At 45.6% G+C, this 17,869-nt stretch overlaps 1 protein-coding gene across 1 annotated transcript in view; it reads left to right on the top strand.

The window, feature by feature from the left end:
• The window catches only part of LOC142564864 (uncharacterized), a 48,600-nt gene extending 31,335 nt beyond the window's left edge, over nt 1-17,265 (top strand). The window contains exons 6-8 of the mRNA XM_075676043.1: nt 2,750-2,858; nt 7,137-7,202; nt 17,136-17,265. Of these exons, the coding sequence (XP_075532158.1) occupies nt 2,750-2,858; nt 7,137-7,202; nt 17,136-17,199 (239 nt within the window). The 3' untranslated portion in view covers nt 17,200-17,265. The remainder of the gene's footprint in view (nt 1-2,749; nt 2,859-7,136; nt 7,203-17,135) is intronic.
• Nucleotides 17,266-17,869: the final 604 nt, after the last annotated feature.

Raw genomic sequence — 17,869 nt, 5'->3', positions numbered from 1 at the left:
TAAGAAATAGTACTCAAAATGGGAAACATTGAGCCAGTTGGTCCCACGTGTTAATGAGGAAGGCAACCGCGACTTGAGACGAGACGTGACGAAGAAATGGACAGGACGAGCGGTACCGTTCGTAGACAAGACATATTATTGTTTATTGCTGATTGAACGAAATGTCACTAATGTGTTTCACTGGGCTCGCACATGTTAATCTTTATATATGTTTCTATATTTCGATAACAACCGCATCCGCTTTGCTTAATTGGGAATGACGTAACTGAATGTCAATAAATCACAATTACGTTCGCTTACCGCATTGCGAACTTCACAGGTGTCAAGATAATAGAAAGTCAATGACGATTCAGGAGTTACTGCCGCAGAAATGTGTTACTATTACGGTACACCTTCTTGAGGTCCAGAATGCATGACTTACCTAGCGTTTACAACATTTAAAAGAGTTGTTGAGGACCTCTGTCGACCCTTTTTTCGCCTCTTTCTGAAGCGATGTGTAAATGAAGATCGCGGGGAGGAGACCATCGACAGCAGCGCTATGTACGTACAAGGTATCCCTACAACTGTACTACAACATTTAAAAGTATTCAAATGCCACGTAGCTATACGTACCAACATAATGTTTGCCGTAGCTTAGAGATTGTTCAGATTATTTTTCGCATTCGACCTAATTACATAATTAGTCCTCATCATTTTACCTCTCAAATGTTATTACTACATGAAAAGTGCTAATGAAACAATTTTAGAACAACATAAAAACTACCAATGCAGTTTTCTGTTGCTCAATACGTGCTGCATAAAAGTGTTTTTCTGAGCGTGAAGCAAGCCTGCGCATACACGCAATGTACCTGCAAGTGAAAAGTCTTAGCATGTTGAAAAGTTCCAACACGCTACAGCAGCCATCGCCTCGCTCAAGAATGCACACCGCCGACGCTTGCAAGCAAAATGCACGTTATGCCTACGGTTTGGTTCAAACAAAGGTGGTCTCAAACCGAGCGAAACTGTTACATCTATCGTCCGATGTCCCAGGAACTCCACGTTAGGCAGCCAGATATTGGGTCTAATCCATGCTTCTGAGACAAAGGTACGACGAGAGAGTTTTGCAAGCAATCACAAGGACATTTGCTGCACCTTTCATGCACTAATTACTGCGAGCCGAATCAAATCACATATACCGACGAGCGCATGACAAATCAAGGATGTCTAACTCAGCGCAACTGGATAGCGTAGAAAACTGTCGCCTCTTCACCCTCATCATGAACACCACCACCTAATGGTTTGCGCGTACGGTCTCGCGAACAGTGGTGGGTTTGTTCGATCGTGTTCGTCCACTCTGGTATTCGGCTCCTACGCCTCTTCTGGGACGCTCCCGCGAAGCCCAAGAGAGGAAGAGCTTACGCCCTGTCGCGCCCGACTAACCCAACCGTCAGGTGTCCCTTGCTACGTAACATTTGCGCCATCTCTCGTAATATGCTGCAACCATACCGACCACCCCCAGCGCTTTGCTACGGAGAGAAGGCGGATTACAGAAAACCTGAGAGCCATGCTGGGAAACCAACATCAGGGGACGCGTGAATGTCGATCAAGTATCCCCACAATACATACATACATACATACATACATACATACATACATACATACATACATACATACATACATACATACATACATACATACATACATACATACATACATACATACATACATACATACATACATACATACATACATACATACATACATACATACATACATAAACGTGCGGTAAGCTGAGGAAAGTTCTGAAACAATAATAACAGGATTGAAATGATTTCTAAAAACCGCAACATTGATTCTATGCTTTCTATCTACCTCCTTTCGTACTGCGATTTGATATCACACCTTGGAATTTAACAATGAGGACGAAAATTAAGGACGAAGACAGAAGAACCCGCTCAGCCGCTTAGACAATAATTGAGAGCTAGAAAGAAAATAACAGCAAAATGGGGCAAAGCATACAATACTATACATGCTTGGCACTATTCTATTCTCTAACAAGGAAGTTCACGCGCTTCTTAATTATACGCAACAATTGTTGACATATGATAGCTTGAGTGAGCTCTCAGGCATACCGTGCAATAAACCCATGCGCACGCTCACTTTTGTATTCTCCTTTACTATAAACGGCAATTTTTTTGGCAGAACAATACAAAATGGGCGCGAGCACGCTTCGCTTTACGTCTACCAAGTTGGTCCAGCGGCTTTGATTTACCGCTCGATAAGGGAAACTAGCCTAATATATTTGATGACAGCAGGAGCTTTCAAAAGGCGCCGTACATTGTAAATTATGCACCATAAAAACAAAAGTATGCATTTATTTTATTGCATTTTGTTGCTACTTTCGGATGAACAATTTTTATTAATATTTCCTACACTTTTTGTACATGGTACCTGGGGCCTGGTACAATGGTACCTTGCTATCATTCCTGAGAACTGATTTGCCATGAGAATACATTATACAAATCATATAATTTTTTTCCTAATTTCATCTGCCTGTACTAAACGGAGTATGTATAAAATAGATTCAAGATATTCTAATTATTTTTTCATGTGTTTTCTTTTGCAATTATTTTAAATATGTTAAGTCTAGCATAATGCACAATCACCATAACTTTTAAATATCTCTAATGAAACTTTCACTTGTTGACAAATCCTACTTCTTATAAGATTTGAAGCTATTGTTGTAACTCTACGATTTGTTCTCTTGTAGATCTGCACACCAATAATACATTTTGTACCGGGGTGCCTGCTGCGACAGTTCTTAATACGCTTCCCCTACCCGGCTTTTTCCTAACCGCTTACAAAATGACAATATTTACGTGAGTAAAGCTGCTTATTTTTCGAATACTTTAGTTAATACAAGCTGATACCTTGACAACAAGATGAACCTTGTCAATTTTCATATATCTGCTTTTATTTCAAAGTAACTTTGAGATTGAAGCGGAGCAAAATATCATATTTTACCTATTCCAAAAGCTTTGCGTTCACTAGAACGAACAATAATTTTTCCCACTTATAAACTGGGTGCCAAATGGCTTGTCATAAGTGTCATGAAACTGTAAATGAAAGCGCAGAAAAGTGTTAGATTCTTTAAAAAAATCCGAATTCCACCAGAAAGGCGAAACATTGATTTGTATTGCAATGTATCAGACAAATACGGAAAGCTAGGTTCTTACTTTTTTAGCAGGCGTAATACCGAGTAATTATTCCGACACTAAATAAAAGCAGATGACAAGCATGCACAGTAACCAGAAATCTTACGATGACCATGTACACTCGCTGTCACACGGTGGCGTTATGTGCTCTTGCCGCGAGCATAACGCATACGCGTATAACGAGGTCTTCGTGCTACCACTCATTTGACCACTTTTACTACTGTCCCTTTCCCGGGCAGGTAATACTTGTTCTCTGACACCAGGCCTGCACCAAGACAGCACGGGAAAAAACATCAGCCACTTTGGCTCACCCTTAGGCCTGGGGCTCCCACCAAACATTCAAAATGCGGTGCGGGGAAAAGGTGTGTTTTAGGCTGCCAAAAAATGCTAGAGGATGAGAGGCATGTCCTTCGTTTCTCGCTAGTAGAGGAGCAGGGTGAGATTAGGCCAAGACCGTCCAAGATTGGACACGTTAGAAGAAAGCATGCATCAGGCCACCATCGACCTCGGTGGTCCCTTCGATGCCTCCCGTGCACTGACACGTCACGCAACCAGCAAGAAAGAACCCGGATTCAGCTTCATTCTCTTTGCACTTAAATGTTATTTGTTACTGCTTATGGACGGCCATGACCAAAATGTGGCTGGAAATGTCAGTATATTTACTGCAACGATAAAACTGCTTCTACACGACCAGTGAATAAAGCAAGGAAATCGCTCAAAGAAGCACTGCAGTGCGATGCTACACAGTTCTGAATATTTTAAGCGTGCTGAAATGTTACATGACTAGTGTGAGCGATATTCTCATAGCATAGTGCAGATGTCTTGAGAGACCAGTGTTAATTTTGTTTTATCATTTGATCTAGCTCACGTCAACTGGAATGATTAGACGCCATAATGTTCACTTACGTACTTTCACTACAATTTTAATTTTTGTTGTTAAACCCTTCCTGGAAGTTATGGCAGGAGTGAGTCAAATTTCAGATAAAGTATGAATACGTCCCAGCTCCAAGCACCAGCTACTAGACTCAAAGCCACAACGGTATGTTTGCTGCCTCTACAGTCATTTCTATGCATCGAGACATCGGTCCTTTGATCTGTGGGCCGGCAGAATGGGTAGCAGTGAATTCACTGCTACTCTCTCTGCGGAGGCTGCTGGCCTCTTGGGAACCATTACATCATAATAAACTAACTCGGACGTCATGGCTAGCGGGTGCAGACAGTCAGGCGCCCAGCTGCGTCACTGGCAGTCTATAGCAGAACGAGGTGTTACAAGTGTGTTGAGGCCCGTAACTTGACTGGTTCGCAAAAACACACAATTTCAGCCTCCGAAACAATCTATGACCAAGTGCCAAAATGAGGAGCCGGTGACCGAGGCTGTTGCCGTGTCACTCCTTTCGCGTACAACGTACAAATACCTGAAAGGTCACGCTGCGCGGATCGGTGTGTTCGTTGCATAAACTCTTGGTTTCGGTGCTACCAGGATGTGTCGTGGAAAGCGACCAATCACTCATCGCTGGGTTTGCTACTTCAGAGGAAGGTCTAGCTCGGAGGCTCTTATCTAAATAATTGGAAAATGAGAAATTGTTCCTCTCGGTAACCCATGCACCAAAGGCAATGCGGTTGGTTGCATCCAAAAGAAAAAGCTAAAGTCTGGTGAGTTTTGGGAGGTTATTTGAAATTGCACTTTAAACCTTCGTTGAAAATTGTTGAATATAGCACAACTGCAGAAAACTATCAGGTTTGCAATTGCAAAACTAAGCTATTAAGAAAGTCATCTAAATTTTGTAAATCACATCTAATAATATATTTAAAGCGCACAAAATTTGTCTCAAATCTACCACTGATGTGTCTGTAATACTTGGCAAAACCGTTGTGGACGATCTACCCATTACAGGTACGATATCAATTTATACATCCAATTCCTTAGGTTTCAATGTTCTAACGGACGCAGTTGACAGAAATGGTATAGCTGGTTTTGTAGCAGAGCTGTAAATTTGTAAAACTTTTGCTTCTATGGTTTCAAGATTTACTAAGTTCTCACTATTTAAATTCAGCCGTAAAATGAAAGTTTCTCGGATGACAGTAAGTAGAATCTTATCTTTTCACTGAAATGCAACAAATTTGCTTCAAATCGGCCCAATCGTTCTATCGGCAAAGCCTTTGTGCGTTTAAAAAGTACTTGAATAGGCAACATCGGATTATAACCTGAGCTAAAGCTTTCTCTTAGCCAGGCAGAAGACAATGAGAATAACAATGCGTTGTGAACGATTCTGAAATCACGGTCACTGTAGCAGATGGTTCCTGCCGCTTCGTGCCCGACAAAACTATCTGGGTACCTCAAATTTGGCCATTCCGCACTTGCCACCCATGACACTCTAGTGTTTATTGCCCTGAACCCTGAGGATGCGCAACCGTTTGGCACCAGTGGATGTGAAGACCAGTCCTGACGCTAACCGAGTTTTCCCCATGTGGAATCCGCGTGACTACATTATCAGGGGCATTGTGGCCACGGAGCCCTGGCTAAAATATCCAAGTCCGAGACCGCAGCGTCTAGCCACAGCTCGTTGAATTCTTGTCCGGTTCCCTTTTGCCTCACAAGCTGCGATGTCGATGACGCTGATCACGTTGCAGGTCCAACAGTCACCTTAGTTTTCCGAAAACAATGACACTGTCCCGCGGAACCTGTAGTGAGAGTACACCATCCGAACAACAGGCGGAACCTTGCACATTGGTGTATCGAAAGTGGACATGGTAGAGTAGGCATCCTGATACTCGACAAGAATTTTCAGGTTCCCGAACGTCCAAAATCTGGCTAACTTTACATGTTCAAATTTAGTATGGATTCTGCAAACTAGTTGATGGAGCCTTTCAGTTTCCAATGTCCAACTGGAGCCAGGAGTACCCTTGAAACAGAAAGGATCTCATTCCCAAACTTTCTTGTGAAAGTAAAATAGTAGATAGCATGAAGGTTGCCTCTTCTATGTACTGTTAGGAGAACGGACAGCCATCTCAGATGCGCTGATAACTAGAGGGCAACCGCCATGCGATAGCTGTGAAGTCAAGCCGCTCAATGCACACCTGGATTCTGGAAAGCAGCGGCGTCTTGTCATTTGTACAAGGTGAGGCTACAGCCATTTGCAAAAACATCTCCACGGCGCTGCCAACGATGCCATTAAAAACTATTTTTCTCTACCTAAACCCAACTTGGTCTGAAGACTGAACAGTGCTCACTAAATTCTTCAGGATAGCTCGAATCAGTCGTGTGAGAGCCTACGCACAACATTGCAGGGGGACGCCAATGCTTGTGAAAATAGTATTGCGCGATTGCATTAGTGGCCGCTGTGGCCTGCTCTCAGTGGCAGTGGAGGGAGTTTAACATGTTAAAGCAGCGCGGGCGACCCACGCCTCACGCAGCCTCATGGTAATAACAGAATGGACGCAGGTGGAAAAGAATTGCTCATTATCCCCAGCCAGATGTGCAGCATGCACCGCTGAGGACATGCTGTTCGTCGGGGAAGAAGTTGCAGTGGAAGGGGCGCTATAGCCTCCAGCAAAGCCATGGTTCCTGCTCATAAGCAGCCGGAGCCGCACGTTGAATGCCAGATTTGGGAACAGTGTAGCTCGAAAGTCCAAGCCAATGAGTCGAAATTCTTGGCGAGTACCTTCCGCTCACTGGTACCCTAGTATGTCGTCCTTTTCTCCTGGACTTGTTGGCTGCGATGACAGAAATTATTGTGGCAGACCCCAGTAAGTATAAAAGAGTGAGCTTTGTGATCTCTTGATGCCAAATTCTAAAGACCCCGTGTAAAGAAACCACACTACGAAGGGCAATATACGAATTTCATTCACGTGAGAAAAATTTACATCATAATATCCTCCTCACATAAGTTGTGTTGACCTTTTCCTTTTACTAATTACTCTTGTTTGATGGTAATTACGCAGGCTTGGTTCAACTCGCACGCCACAGCCGACAGAAGAAGATTACAACAGAATGAACGCGACCTTCCAGTACGTATTATTCGATATTTACGAGTTTTATATAGATTGAACTCCTGCAATACTTCAACATTTTTGGGGCTATCTCTGCTTGTACGTAGGTTCGTATTTCAGCGTTTCGCCGCCTACCGGGTTCACCTGCCAGTTAGTATTCTGTGATGAATTACTCAGCTTTCTGAATCATTGAGCCTATGTGGTCAGAGTGTGCCTTTGTAGTGTGTACAAATTTTTCACTTGGGTAATATTGTTCTGAACTGTGTATTAGACGCACTGTAAAGCGCCAACGTCAGTTCACATATAGTACTGAACTATTGGTAGTCAACCTCTCAACTACTTAACCATTGCCATTATCATGGCGAAAAAACAGCGTGTTGTCATAACTCTAACCTATGCGGCAAACGTTCGAACAAAACAGAGAATTTTGAGAATCAGCTAGGAATCGCACTAACAAGCAAGTGTAGGATTCTGAGACGGCAAAGTAAAATATCATGCAAGAAGAAATAATATCCCACCTAAACGAAAGAGCTAAATGTAGAGTTCAGATTCTAACAAAACCTTGCCCGAAAGATATAGGCGTGTATTAGAGGAACAATATTCATTGTCAAGAAAGTGAGAGGGTGCCGATAGTAGCATATCATTAGACCTTATGAAGAGGATAGAGATATATAAAACTAGATTGTGAAAACATGTTGAAACTTTGCTGTGCTCAGTACCAGACAGCGATACAGTAAAAATAGGCTAAATATTTGCATGTTCGCGTTTCTATATTTTTGTCGTCCTCGTGCAAATGTTGCGCTGGCTATACCAGCCAAATTTCACGCACTTCGATAGGCTGAATCGATGAATATTCATACCTTTTTATCCAAACAATATTTTCGTACTTTTCAGGAAATAATATGCAGTTTTTTCTTCAGAAACTCAGAACGTTGAGTAGAATACACGTACAAACGCTTGCATGCATTTTTATATTACGTGTAGAATGTTATACAGGAAATGTCTGCAACCCACGAAGGTATGAAATCATTACTGAAGAAGCAATATTGCAATCTTAAATAGTGCTATTTTAAATCATTCATTTGTGAACTAGGGTGTTAGGTATGATGTCATAAATGCAAAAATAAAAAAAAACATGCCTCTCATAATTTTTTTTACATTTTTTCGGGACCGAACGCATAGCCATGAGAAACCACCGTGAAAACGGCAAATATTAAAAAAATATCGCAGTTTGGTCCGAAAGGCGAAGCATTCATAGTGATACCAAATTAGTAGACAGATAAACAAAGTCAGGATAGTAGTCTTTTTGGTCGGATGATCTTAACATTCGCTTAGTAACTAAATTACCGAGCACGCACACGCGCACAAGCAAACATAAAAACTTTTTACTTGATGATCACGGGAACTCGCTGTCAAAGCGCCGGAGTGAGGGAGCGCAGAAGCAGTAGCAAGCGAATTGACCTTCGTGCTGCGTCTCGTTCAACGTTAACTAACTGGCGTGAACATAGTGCCCAGGAAGCTATAAGCCCACAGCACACCTAGATAGATACTGCACTCAAGTTATATCGCTCTCAATATAGGGCCCACGAGGCCGCGTCATACGCAGCAGCCGCTGGAGTAGAACACCCTCCTCCATCCCGCCTCCGATAGAGCTCGCATGGTCAGTTCACATTCGCATGATTTCAATCGTACACACACCACACGGCACGACGATAGTGTTGTCGGCCTTGGACTTTTGCAATGACCATGAATGAACGGATAACGAAGACGACAAAGGTGGAGAAGAGCATGATGACATAGAGGATCGTAATGGCAGCTGACTAGTGTAACTAAATTCCGGAAAGATATTACCGCGCGTTAAAGCACTGTACTTGGCGCAGCTTTTGGCACAAACAAGACGTGGATGACATTGCAACCTCGCAAGATGCGACGGTCGCCCCTTATTAAGGGCCATGCTTTCGAATGTGAGAACTTCGTTGCGGTGATGGAAGAGCTTACTACACTTGGCCTACTCGCAAGCGCAACCAATAAAGCCAAGGTACCAATGAGCGACGTCACCAAAAGAGCCACCGTGAAAATCAACATGGAACTAGCAGAACATCAATGTATGAGGAAGCAAATCGGAAATAATTGTGACGTTCAAGGTGATACAGATCGGAACCGGTTGCCGGCTCTGCGAGGCATAATAAATAAAACAGAACAGTTAACCCAAACGCCAATGCAGTTGATGAAAAAGCAGCAAACAAATTTTATTGTACTTGCCGCAGCCACAATAAACCGAGGGACGGTGAAGTTGAAAATGTTCGATGATAGCACAGCTGGTCCGCTCTCTCGGTCGGATACCTAACATGCCCCCGTACCTAAGTTGCAACGCTAATAAGTATGATTTGCACCTCATGCAACATTTGAAAAAGTCATTGGAACGTGGAAACAAAGTTCACCAACAATTACGCTACTTGCTAGTGGAAAATTTTAGCACAGCTCTATATGTCTTCATTTCACAATATTTTGGCTCGCAAGGCACCCTGTTTCCTGCGGCGGGTTGTTAAAGGGGCCAAGTGCAGCGCGACTGCCTCGCTAATCTGGAGGTTGCGAGAGCCAGCGCGTGAGTTACGCGAGGGCGCAACTCGCAGCAGCCGCAGCCCACATACCTCCCAGATGACTCGCGCTACAATGGCGCCATCTCGTAGTAATCACCCCCGCTCTACGCTTTTCTTCCCATGCTTTTGACATAATGTCCTCCGCTTTCCACCTCGTGGTTCCGCAACACCTCCTTTCCCACTTTCCTCTTGGCGTCTCTCATCCCCACTGCGCTGCACGTTCGCTTTCAACTTTCGCTATGCTCGTTCACTCGGGTACGTCACCGCTACATCCGATGCCTATGCTCGCCGCAGGAACGGGCGACTAAGAGCTGGGTGATAAAATACTTATTCAGGTATTTCAACAGAACCAAGTGCGCCTGTCGGAAAAGCAGCTTTTTACAAGCAGAGAGGCCGCGATTCACTGGCCTATTACTCTGAGAGGAGGCGCCTACTGCGATTGCGGATCTCTCACTTATAGATACCTACATAGTGCCGCTAGTGATACACATGATGATAAACGATTGCCACAGTCAAGTCCAGGTTAAATCATGGTCCACTTCGGAGGAGCTTGCCTATTGCTTAAAATGTGTATCATTCGAATCGCGCCCTCAACACCCGCCGATATGTGAGGTGCAAAACAAACCGAAAAGGGAATGAACATAGTACAGAAGAGGTTACACTACAAATATGAGTTGTCAGATCTCTAGTCAAAAAGAACCTACCTAAAAATGTTCGGTATATCCGTCACCGTCAGCACATCTGCGAGGGAGCTACCAATATTCCTTGCGAATCAAAACATTTTCTTTGCGACCATCAGAATCAATGATATCGAGATTACCACGGTCACTTGATTTGACAAAGATTAAATATTTGCCGGAAGAACTCTCAAAGCTCAAGGTTCATAGAAAAACTGTCGAGAGCTCGCCAAATTGACAGATGCAGAAGTGACAGTCCGAGATCTAGAGCTCACCGTGAGAAGCCTTCTCATGTGAAGAGTGGAGTTCAATTTTCTCTTGTCCCCGCCTGACATAAAGCTGTCCAAGATGACACTTTCTTGAAACGGCGTTGTGACCACCGAGAATTCCAACCTTACTCAACCACAAGATAGGACCCTCACAAGCTCCGACAAAGTATCCTTACAATTTCTGGAACTTTTCTTTGTCGGCACTCATTCCTCTGCAATGACAGGAATCAAAAAGCGTTTCAAACTTTGAAACAAATGTGTTGTAAGGAAGGAAGCCTTTGGGTTAAGCAGTGAAAAGAAAGTTTGGCTTAAACAGGATCTGCAAGGAATGTTGGATTTTCGTATCTACACACGTTCGACCTCTCCCTTTGCCTCACTCATTATCGTAGTACCGAAAGAAGACGGACCCTTTACCTTGTGTGGACCCTTTACCTTTTCAAATGCAACAAATTGACGAAAAATGTATGTCTGTATAATTCTCCATGCTAGACCTCCGTAAAGAAAATTATAATGTGCCCGTGAAAGGCGTAACTCATTATATACGCTGCCTTCATTACACCTTTCCATATCTACCGATACAACCCGATACAATTTGTGTGGAAGAAACTGGCGGATCCGACGCACTGTGGGAACTGATCGAAACTTTTTATGCTATCTGTTTTGATTGAGAATTATTAGCGGTGATTTTTGTGGCGAATGTGCAATTTCTTCAGCTTTAGTCTAATACGAGAATGTTGAGTTAATGCTACACGTTACCTTGGGTGCACCACCACTGTTTCTCTGCGTAGTCTACAGAATTCTTAGGGAGACGAGTTTGCTTGAGGCTTTGGGAGTCATCTTTAATAAGGTCTGAGAAGGTTCATCCTTATTATTGCATCACGTGGGGCAGGGTATCGTGCCAGAAATGTTAAACTTTAATGGAATGATGCGGCTGTATCTAATGCAACTATAATAGTTGTATGTCTACATTTTGTACAAACATTCACAGTCTTCGCTGCGCAAACCTTCTTTCGGGTCTGGGTGTCCTCGACGCTGAGTGCAGGCATTCGAGTCATTTTGCTGGCACATGTTTACGTGCTCCTTCTACAAACGTGGCCAGCATGCTGTTGTGGCGGCAACTCCAAGCAACTTACTCAAGCTTTTGCCGATTGTATTGTTTACAGTATCACCTCCCAGCACGCGACCTCCACAGTCCAGCAGCTGCAATTTTATCGCAAAGGAAAGAAACCACAAACTGTGTAATGCAGCCGCGACGGTGCTGGCTGGGATGCGCAGAGGCCAGCGCCATCTGTTAGCATTTCAAGAAACGCAGCTGAGCGCACGACCAAGACTACTGGCGAGCGTCACTTGGTGGTGTTAGCCACCAAGTGGGTTAGCCACCAAGGGCTAGCCATTCACTGTGGATTAAATACTCCCCACAAGAACTTTTTTAAAGGATGTTGTGGGCTCTATTCCTCCTGGTCTTGGATCTTCAGAGGGGACGCCACGTTTCTCCCACCGCCATGGCTGAAGACAGTACGCCGTCATCGCAGCCCGCGCCCACCGCTCCGGCAATCGTCATTCTTTCGCTTCCCCTCGATGCCGGCACATTTTGTGGTACGGACAACAATGACGTGGACAATTAGCTCTTATTGTACGAGCGCGTCAGCAAGCACCACTAGCAGGATGAGACGCCTATGCTCGCCAACGTGCATCTCTACTTACGGGCCACAGCTCGCGTGTGGTTTAATACGCTCGAGGAAGCACTCACGAGTTGGGACGTGTGCAAGGAGATGCGCGAATCATTTCGCCGATCGGTCGTACGAAGAATGACCGCCCGGCAGGAACTAGCGGCCAGCGCGCAGACGTCGACGGAATTGTACGTCGTGTATATACAACACGTGCTAGCCTTGTGCTTGGTCATTCACAAAGATACGCCGGAGGCGGGATAGGTTGGCCACGTGTTGCAAGGCATAACTGACGATGCCTTCAACACACTCATGTGTAAGCACTGAAGCACGGCTCACTATCATAACCGAATGCCGTCGGTTTGAACAAGCAAAAGCAGGCGCCTTACTCTCCGCTTTGTCAAGCTCCCGAACATGGCTGCGGCATCCTCATGCGAAGATCCCGTGACGCCGCCTCCGTTCTCGACGCATAACCACGTCAACTGGATTTTTCACCAGGAGCTTCAAGCGATAGCTCCAGCCGCTTATCAGCCACCTTCTCACGACAATTTGGAGATAATATTCCTCATTGCAGTCATCGTTCGTCAAGAGATTGAAATATGGGCATTACACAAGTCACCTGTGACGCACCTCAGCCCATGCGCGCTTCCGTTCCTCGCACTGAACCCTTCACCGCCCCAATTGTTGCTGCTGCCGCTTCCGCTTCCCGGTTCATACCCCGTTACAGAAATCCATCTGAGCGGAGGACACCAGAAGATCGACGAATCTGTTTTTCTTGTTCTCGGGCCGGTCACATTTCACGCCACTGCCGCAATTGTCGATATTACCGACAAAGCTTCCACGGTGACCGTCGCCGTAATCGTGGCCCGTCTTCTAGCACACCTCTTGTCGACAACCATCTTCCGGCCCTTGAACCTCACCTTCTATCCTGGCGCTCTGCACAGACATACGCCGGTATTGTCGCTCCAGGACACTGATCTAGCCGCTCGCTGTTACCTCAGTGTCGCCAGTCACGCTCCCCTCAACGTCGTCGCTCTCCCTCGTCCGCTTACTCAGGCAATCACTCGAGAAACTAGCCAGTGCAGCTCCGGGAGGTGAGGCTGCATTGACGACAAGACGGAAAAACCTCTTAGGAACCCCATTTCAAGACGCAAGTTGCCCGTGGTTATCGTCCACGGCGTGACCGTTACTGCTCTCATTGATACTGGCGCTCACATATGTGTTACGAGTTCTACGCTCCGACGCCACCTACGGAAATTGCTGACACTTGCCGTCTCTCCTGCTGTGCGAGTAGCTACCGATACCCGAACAGGAGTTCTAGGTTCATGCACTGCCTAAATTATTGTTGCCGGCCACCACACTTCAGTTGGCTGTTCTCGACGCGCGCCCTCATGATATCATTCTTTGCATTGACTTCTTAGCCACCCACTCTGCCCTCATCGATTATTCTACTGGCATTTTGCGGCTGCAACTGCCATTGTCTATTGATGACGCTGCATCGCGTAACGCTTGCCTACGGTCTGTGGAGTTTCTACGACTACCTGCTCAGGCTGTTACCTATGTCCTTCTGTCAGCGTTCCCCCAGTCTCTTATGGGGACTATGTGGTCGCTCCCCTCACAGATGCTATCCTCTCGCGCAACATCGCACTTCCTCACCCATAGTGGTTATTGCCAAAAACACAACGATGCTACCAGTCTTCAACTTCTCTACTTCGACCTATATTCTTCCTCAAGGAATTTCACTAGCCGAACTGTCACCCCTGGAAGAATGTACAGTTTCTCCATTCGGTGCTGACACTGAGACCGTGCCCCAACCTTTAATACTGGCACCAATCAAGGCACTTCTGAAGAGTATCATATGCCCCGACCACTTACCTTCCCAAAGTAAAGCACTACATGCTGTCCTATTTGCTTTGACATTTTTTATGCTGAGCAAACTCCACTAAGCCCTACATAAGTCATGGACCTTAGCATCGAAAGTGAAGATACCAGCCCCCTTCACAAGCACCCATACTAAGTACCTCACTCTGAGCGCCAAGTCATTGAAAAGGAGGCAGACAATATGCTTGACCGAGACATGATAGAGCCTTCCTATAGCACTTGCGCATCCCCTTCGGTGCTTGTTAAAAAGAAGGGCAACAGCTGGCGGTGTTGCGTCGATTATCGCCATCTCAACCCGTTAATGAAGAAAGATGTGTATTCTCTGCATCGAAGTGATGCGCTCGACTGCCTCCATGGTGCTCCATGTTCTGCCTCCATGGTTTCAATGGTAGATTCCCGCTCGGAATATTGGCGAAATTGCCGTTGAAGACCGCGACCGCGAGAAGACCGCCTTCATCACAACCGACGACCTTTACCAAGTTAAGGTTATGCCTTTTGGGTTGTGTAACGCAGCTGCAACTTTCGAACGCTTGATGGACACTCTTCTACGCGGTCTTAAGTGGTCAACCTTTCTCTGTTACCTGGAGACGTCAACGTTTTCTTCCCCAGCTTGGAAAGCCAACTCCTTCACCTGTCGGCCATTGTCGACATATTTCGCCGGGCTGGCTTCCAGATCAATTGCTCTAAGTGCGCCTTTGAGCGCATATTGACACCTATTTGACGCTACTGGTGGCCAAGCAGCTCTGAAAACGTCCGTGCCGTCCGTGAGTTGCGGGTCCCGCGGTCCACACATGAAGTACGCAGCTTTCTTGGGCGCTGCTCCTAATTTCGCCGCTTTGTTCTCAGCTTCGTGCACATGCTTGGATACTCATGGACCTCCTGGAAAAGAATGCGAACTTGGGGCGCGGCCCAAGTGACTTCCTTTGCATCGTTGATTTCTGCCGTCATATTACAACCTGTGCTGGCTCATTTTGACCCAGCTGCTCGAACAGAGCTTCGCACCGACGCAAGCGACCATGGCATGGGTGCTATCCTCGCCCAAGAAACAGAACGGATCTAACCGTGTGATAAACTATGCTAGTCGCCTCCTGTCACAGTCGGAAAAGAATTACACCATTACTGAGCGGGAGTGCCTAGCTCTCATCTGGGCTGTCGCGAAATTCCGTCCTGACCTATATGAACGCGCGTTCTTGGTCATAACAGACCATCACGCACTCCGTTTGCTCTCAACACTTAAAGACCCCACTGGGAGGCTCGGCCGTTGGGCATTACGACTACAGGAGTACACGTTCTGTTTTGTACCAACTTGACAAGTTACACATTGACGCCGGCTGCCTATCCCATCACCCCGTTGAACCAACCTACTCCACTGAAACGGACCCCGACATCTACGTCTGAGCAATCATAGACTTCATCCATAAGGCCGACTAACAACGTAGAGATCCATAGTTGCTCTCTTATTGACCATCAACAATGCGGAACCCTCGACTTCTTCCTCCAATTGTTCTTGCTTCTGGATAACGCTCTTTAATGGCGTAACATGCACCCCGATGGCGCAGAGCACTTGCTAGTGTTCCCATGTCCTCTACGCAGATATATCCTCGTTCTGATTCATGACACCCCAACTTGTGGGCACATAGGCGCCTCCAGAACTCATCTCATACGATGACCTTTTCTAGAAGAGCCTTTATCATTACGTTCGCCGCTACGTAACATCTTGTGACCTGTGTCAGTGCCCAAGAAACCTGCGGCTCAACCTGCTGGTCTCCTTCAGTCAATTAACGTTCAAACCGAGCCGTTTTATCGAGTAGGCCTGGACTTGCTCGGCCCTTTCCAATTTTCACGAAAGCTAACAAATGAATTGCAGTCGGTAGAGATTATGCCACGCGAAATGCACTTACTCGAGCGTTACAAACCAGGTGCGCCACGGACGTAGCCGGCTTTCTACTGTACGACGCCGTGCTCCAACATGGTTCTCCACGCCACCTGCTCACAGATCGCGGTAGCTTCTTCCCGTCTCGTGTGGTTGACGATCTACTTCGATCATGTGCTACCCATATATATATATATATATATAACTTCCCCACCTCATATCACCCCCGAACCAATAAGCTCACCGGACGACTCCACCGTACACTGACCGACACGCTTTCAACATACGTTTCTGATCATCACCATGATTCTGACGTTGAATTTCCGTTTATCACATTTGGATATAATTTATTGCGTCATGACACTGCCGGCTACTCAGCCTTCAATCTTCTCTTTGGCCGCCATCCCTTATCACCTTTTGAAACCTTGCTCCCTTCTGATCCGACGTTAACGTCCACGACTTCCTATGCGCAAGATGCCATCAAGCGTGCGCTCGTCGCGCGCACTAGCACGCGCTCGGCTCTCGTCATCGCAGACTGCACATAACTACCTTTATGATCGTCGACACTGCGATACTGCTTCTCCACCAGGCTATCTCGTCCTTCTCTGGCTCCGATCTCGTCGTGTCCGCCTCTGTGAGATGTTAATATCGCGGTAAGTCGGGCCTCTTCGCGTGCTACGCCTGGTGACCTCTGTCACCTCTGTCACCAAACCACGAAATGGCACCTTACATGTTTCTCGCCTCAAGTGTTATAATTGTCACAACCCCTACGAGCACCGGGACGGGGCTTCACCGGCCGGGAACAATGTTACGAACAGTGTCGAAGACAAAGATGTTGTAATGGGGCTGGGTAAGAGTTTCTCCTGTCGGACTGAAGGACCTGCTAAAACCTGTGTATCCTGTGCAATCTTGACTAGCCGAGTGCTAGCCGTTTACTGTGAATTAAATACTCGCCGTAACAATATGGTTGCTTGCATTTTGCAGGCGCTGCATGAAAAAAGAAGAGGAGGCCAAGGAGACGACGACTTCATACTGTTACCCTTGCTAGACGAAAGCAGAATCTTTAAAGTTTAGAAATGTTTCTGCGATCAGGAAATAAAGTCAAGTGAAATCAGTTGAACCTTACTTATTTGGTTACGCCAACTGGGTCAGAGCTGTTGGCGAAACCCACTCTGGGGAATCGGCCATGAATCGGGAGGTGAAAAACTTTCATCAATCTTTTTCGGTATAGATTAAGGTGAAGCTAAATTAGTATCTTGCGAACGGGATTTAAATTGCTTACTGCTACGGATAAGATTTATTGAATATCTAAGTATTCCATCAAAAAAGAATCACGTGAGCAGAATAAGTATTAAGAAGGGTTCTAACGGGCAATTTATTTGTCTCAAGCAGAAAGATGCAGAGGGCTTCGCAAACGTTCGTGTGGCTGTAACCCAGTACTGTAGCCCCAATGGAAAGAATTACAGGAACATACAAATTTAAGACTAGCTTGTGAAAGGGCTCTTCAAATAAAAAAAAACTTTTCCGTTGAATAAGGCAACGGTGGCAAGTCCAAAAGCAGTGTTACAGAATTTTACTCTGATTGCCTAAATTACCCAATGTGATAGAGCCAGACCTGATCTGTGGAGGTAAAGGTTCAGTTCACTCGGCACCACAGTCTCGTAATCGTTACTTCAATTTTTCTTTTGGAGCATAATTTGTTGTTCCAAGGAAAATTG

Source organism: Dermacentor variabilis, chromosome 11 (genome assembly GCF_050947875.1).
Source record: "Dermacentor variabilis isolate Ectoservices chromosome 11, ASM5094787v1, whole genome shotgun sequence".
In the NCBI taxonomy this organism is placed as follows: Eukaryota; Metazoa; Arthropoda; class Arachnida; order Ixodida; family Ixodidae; genus Dermacentor; species Dermacentor variabilis.
The sequence above is the reverse complement of the archived record's forward strand: the minus strand, read 5'-3'. Positions and strand labels throughout refer to the sequence as shown.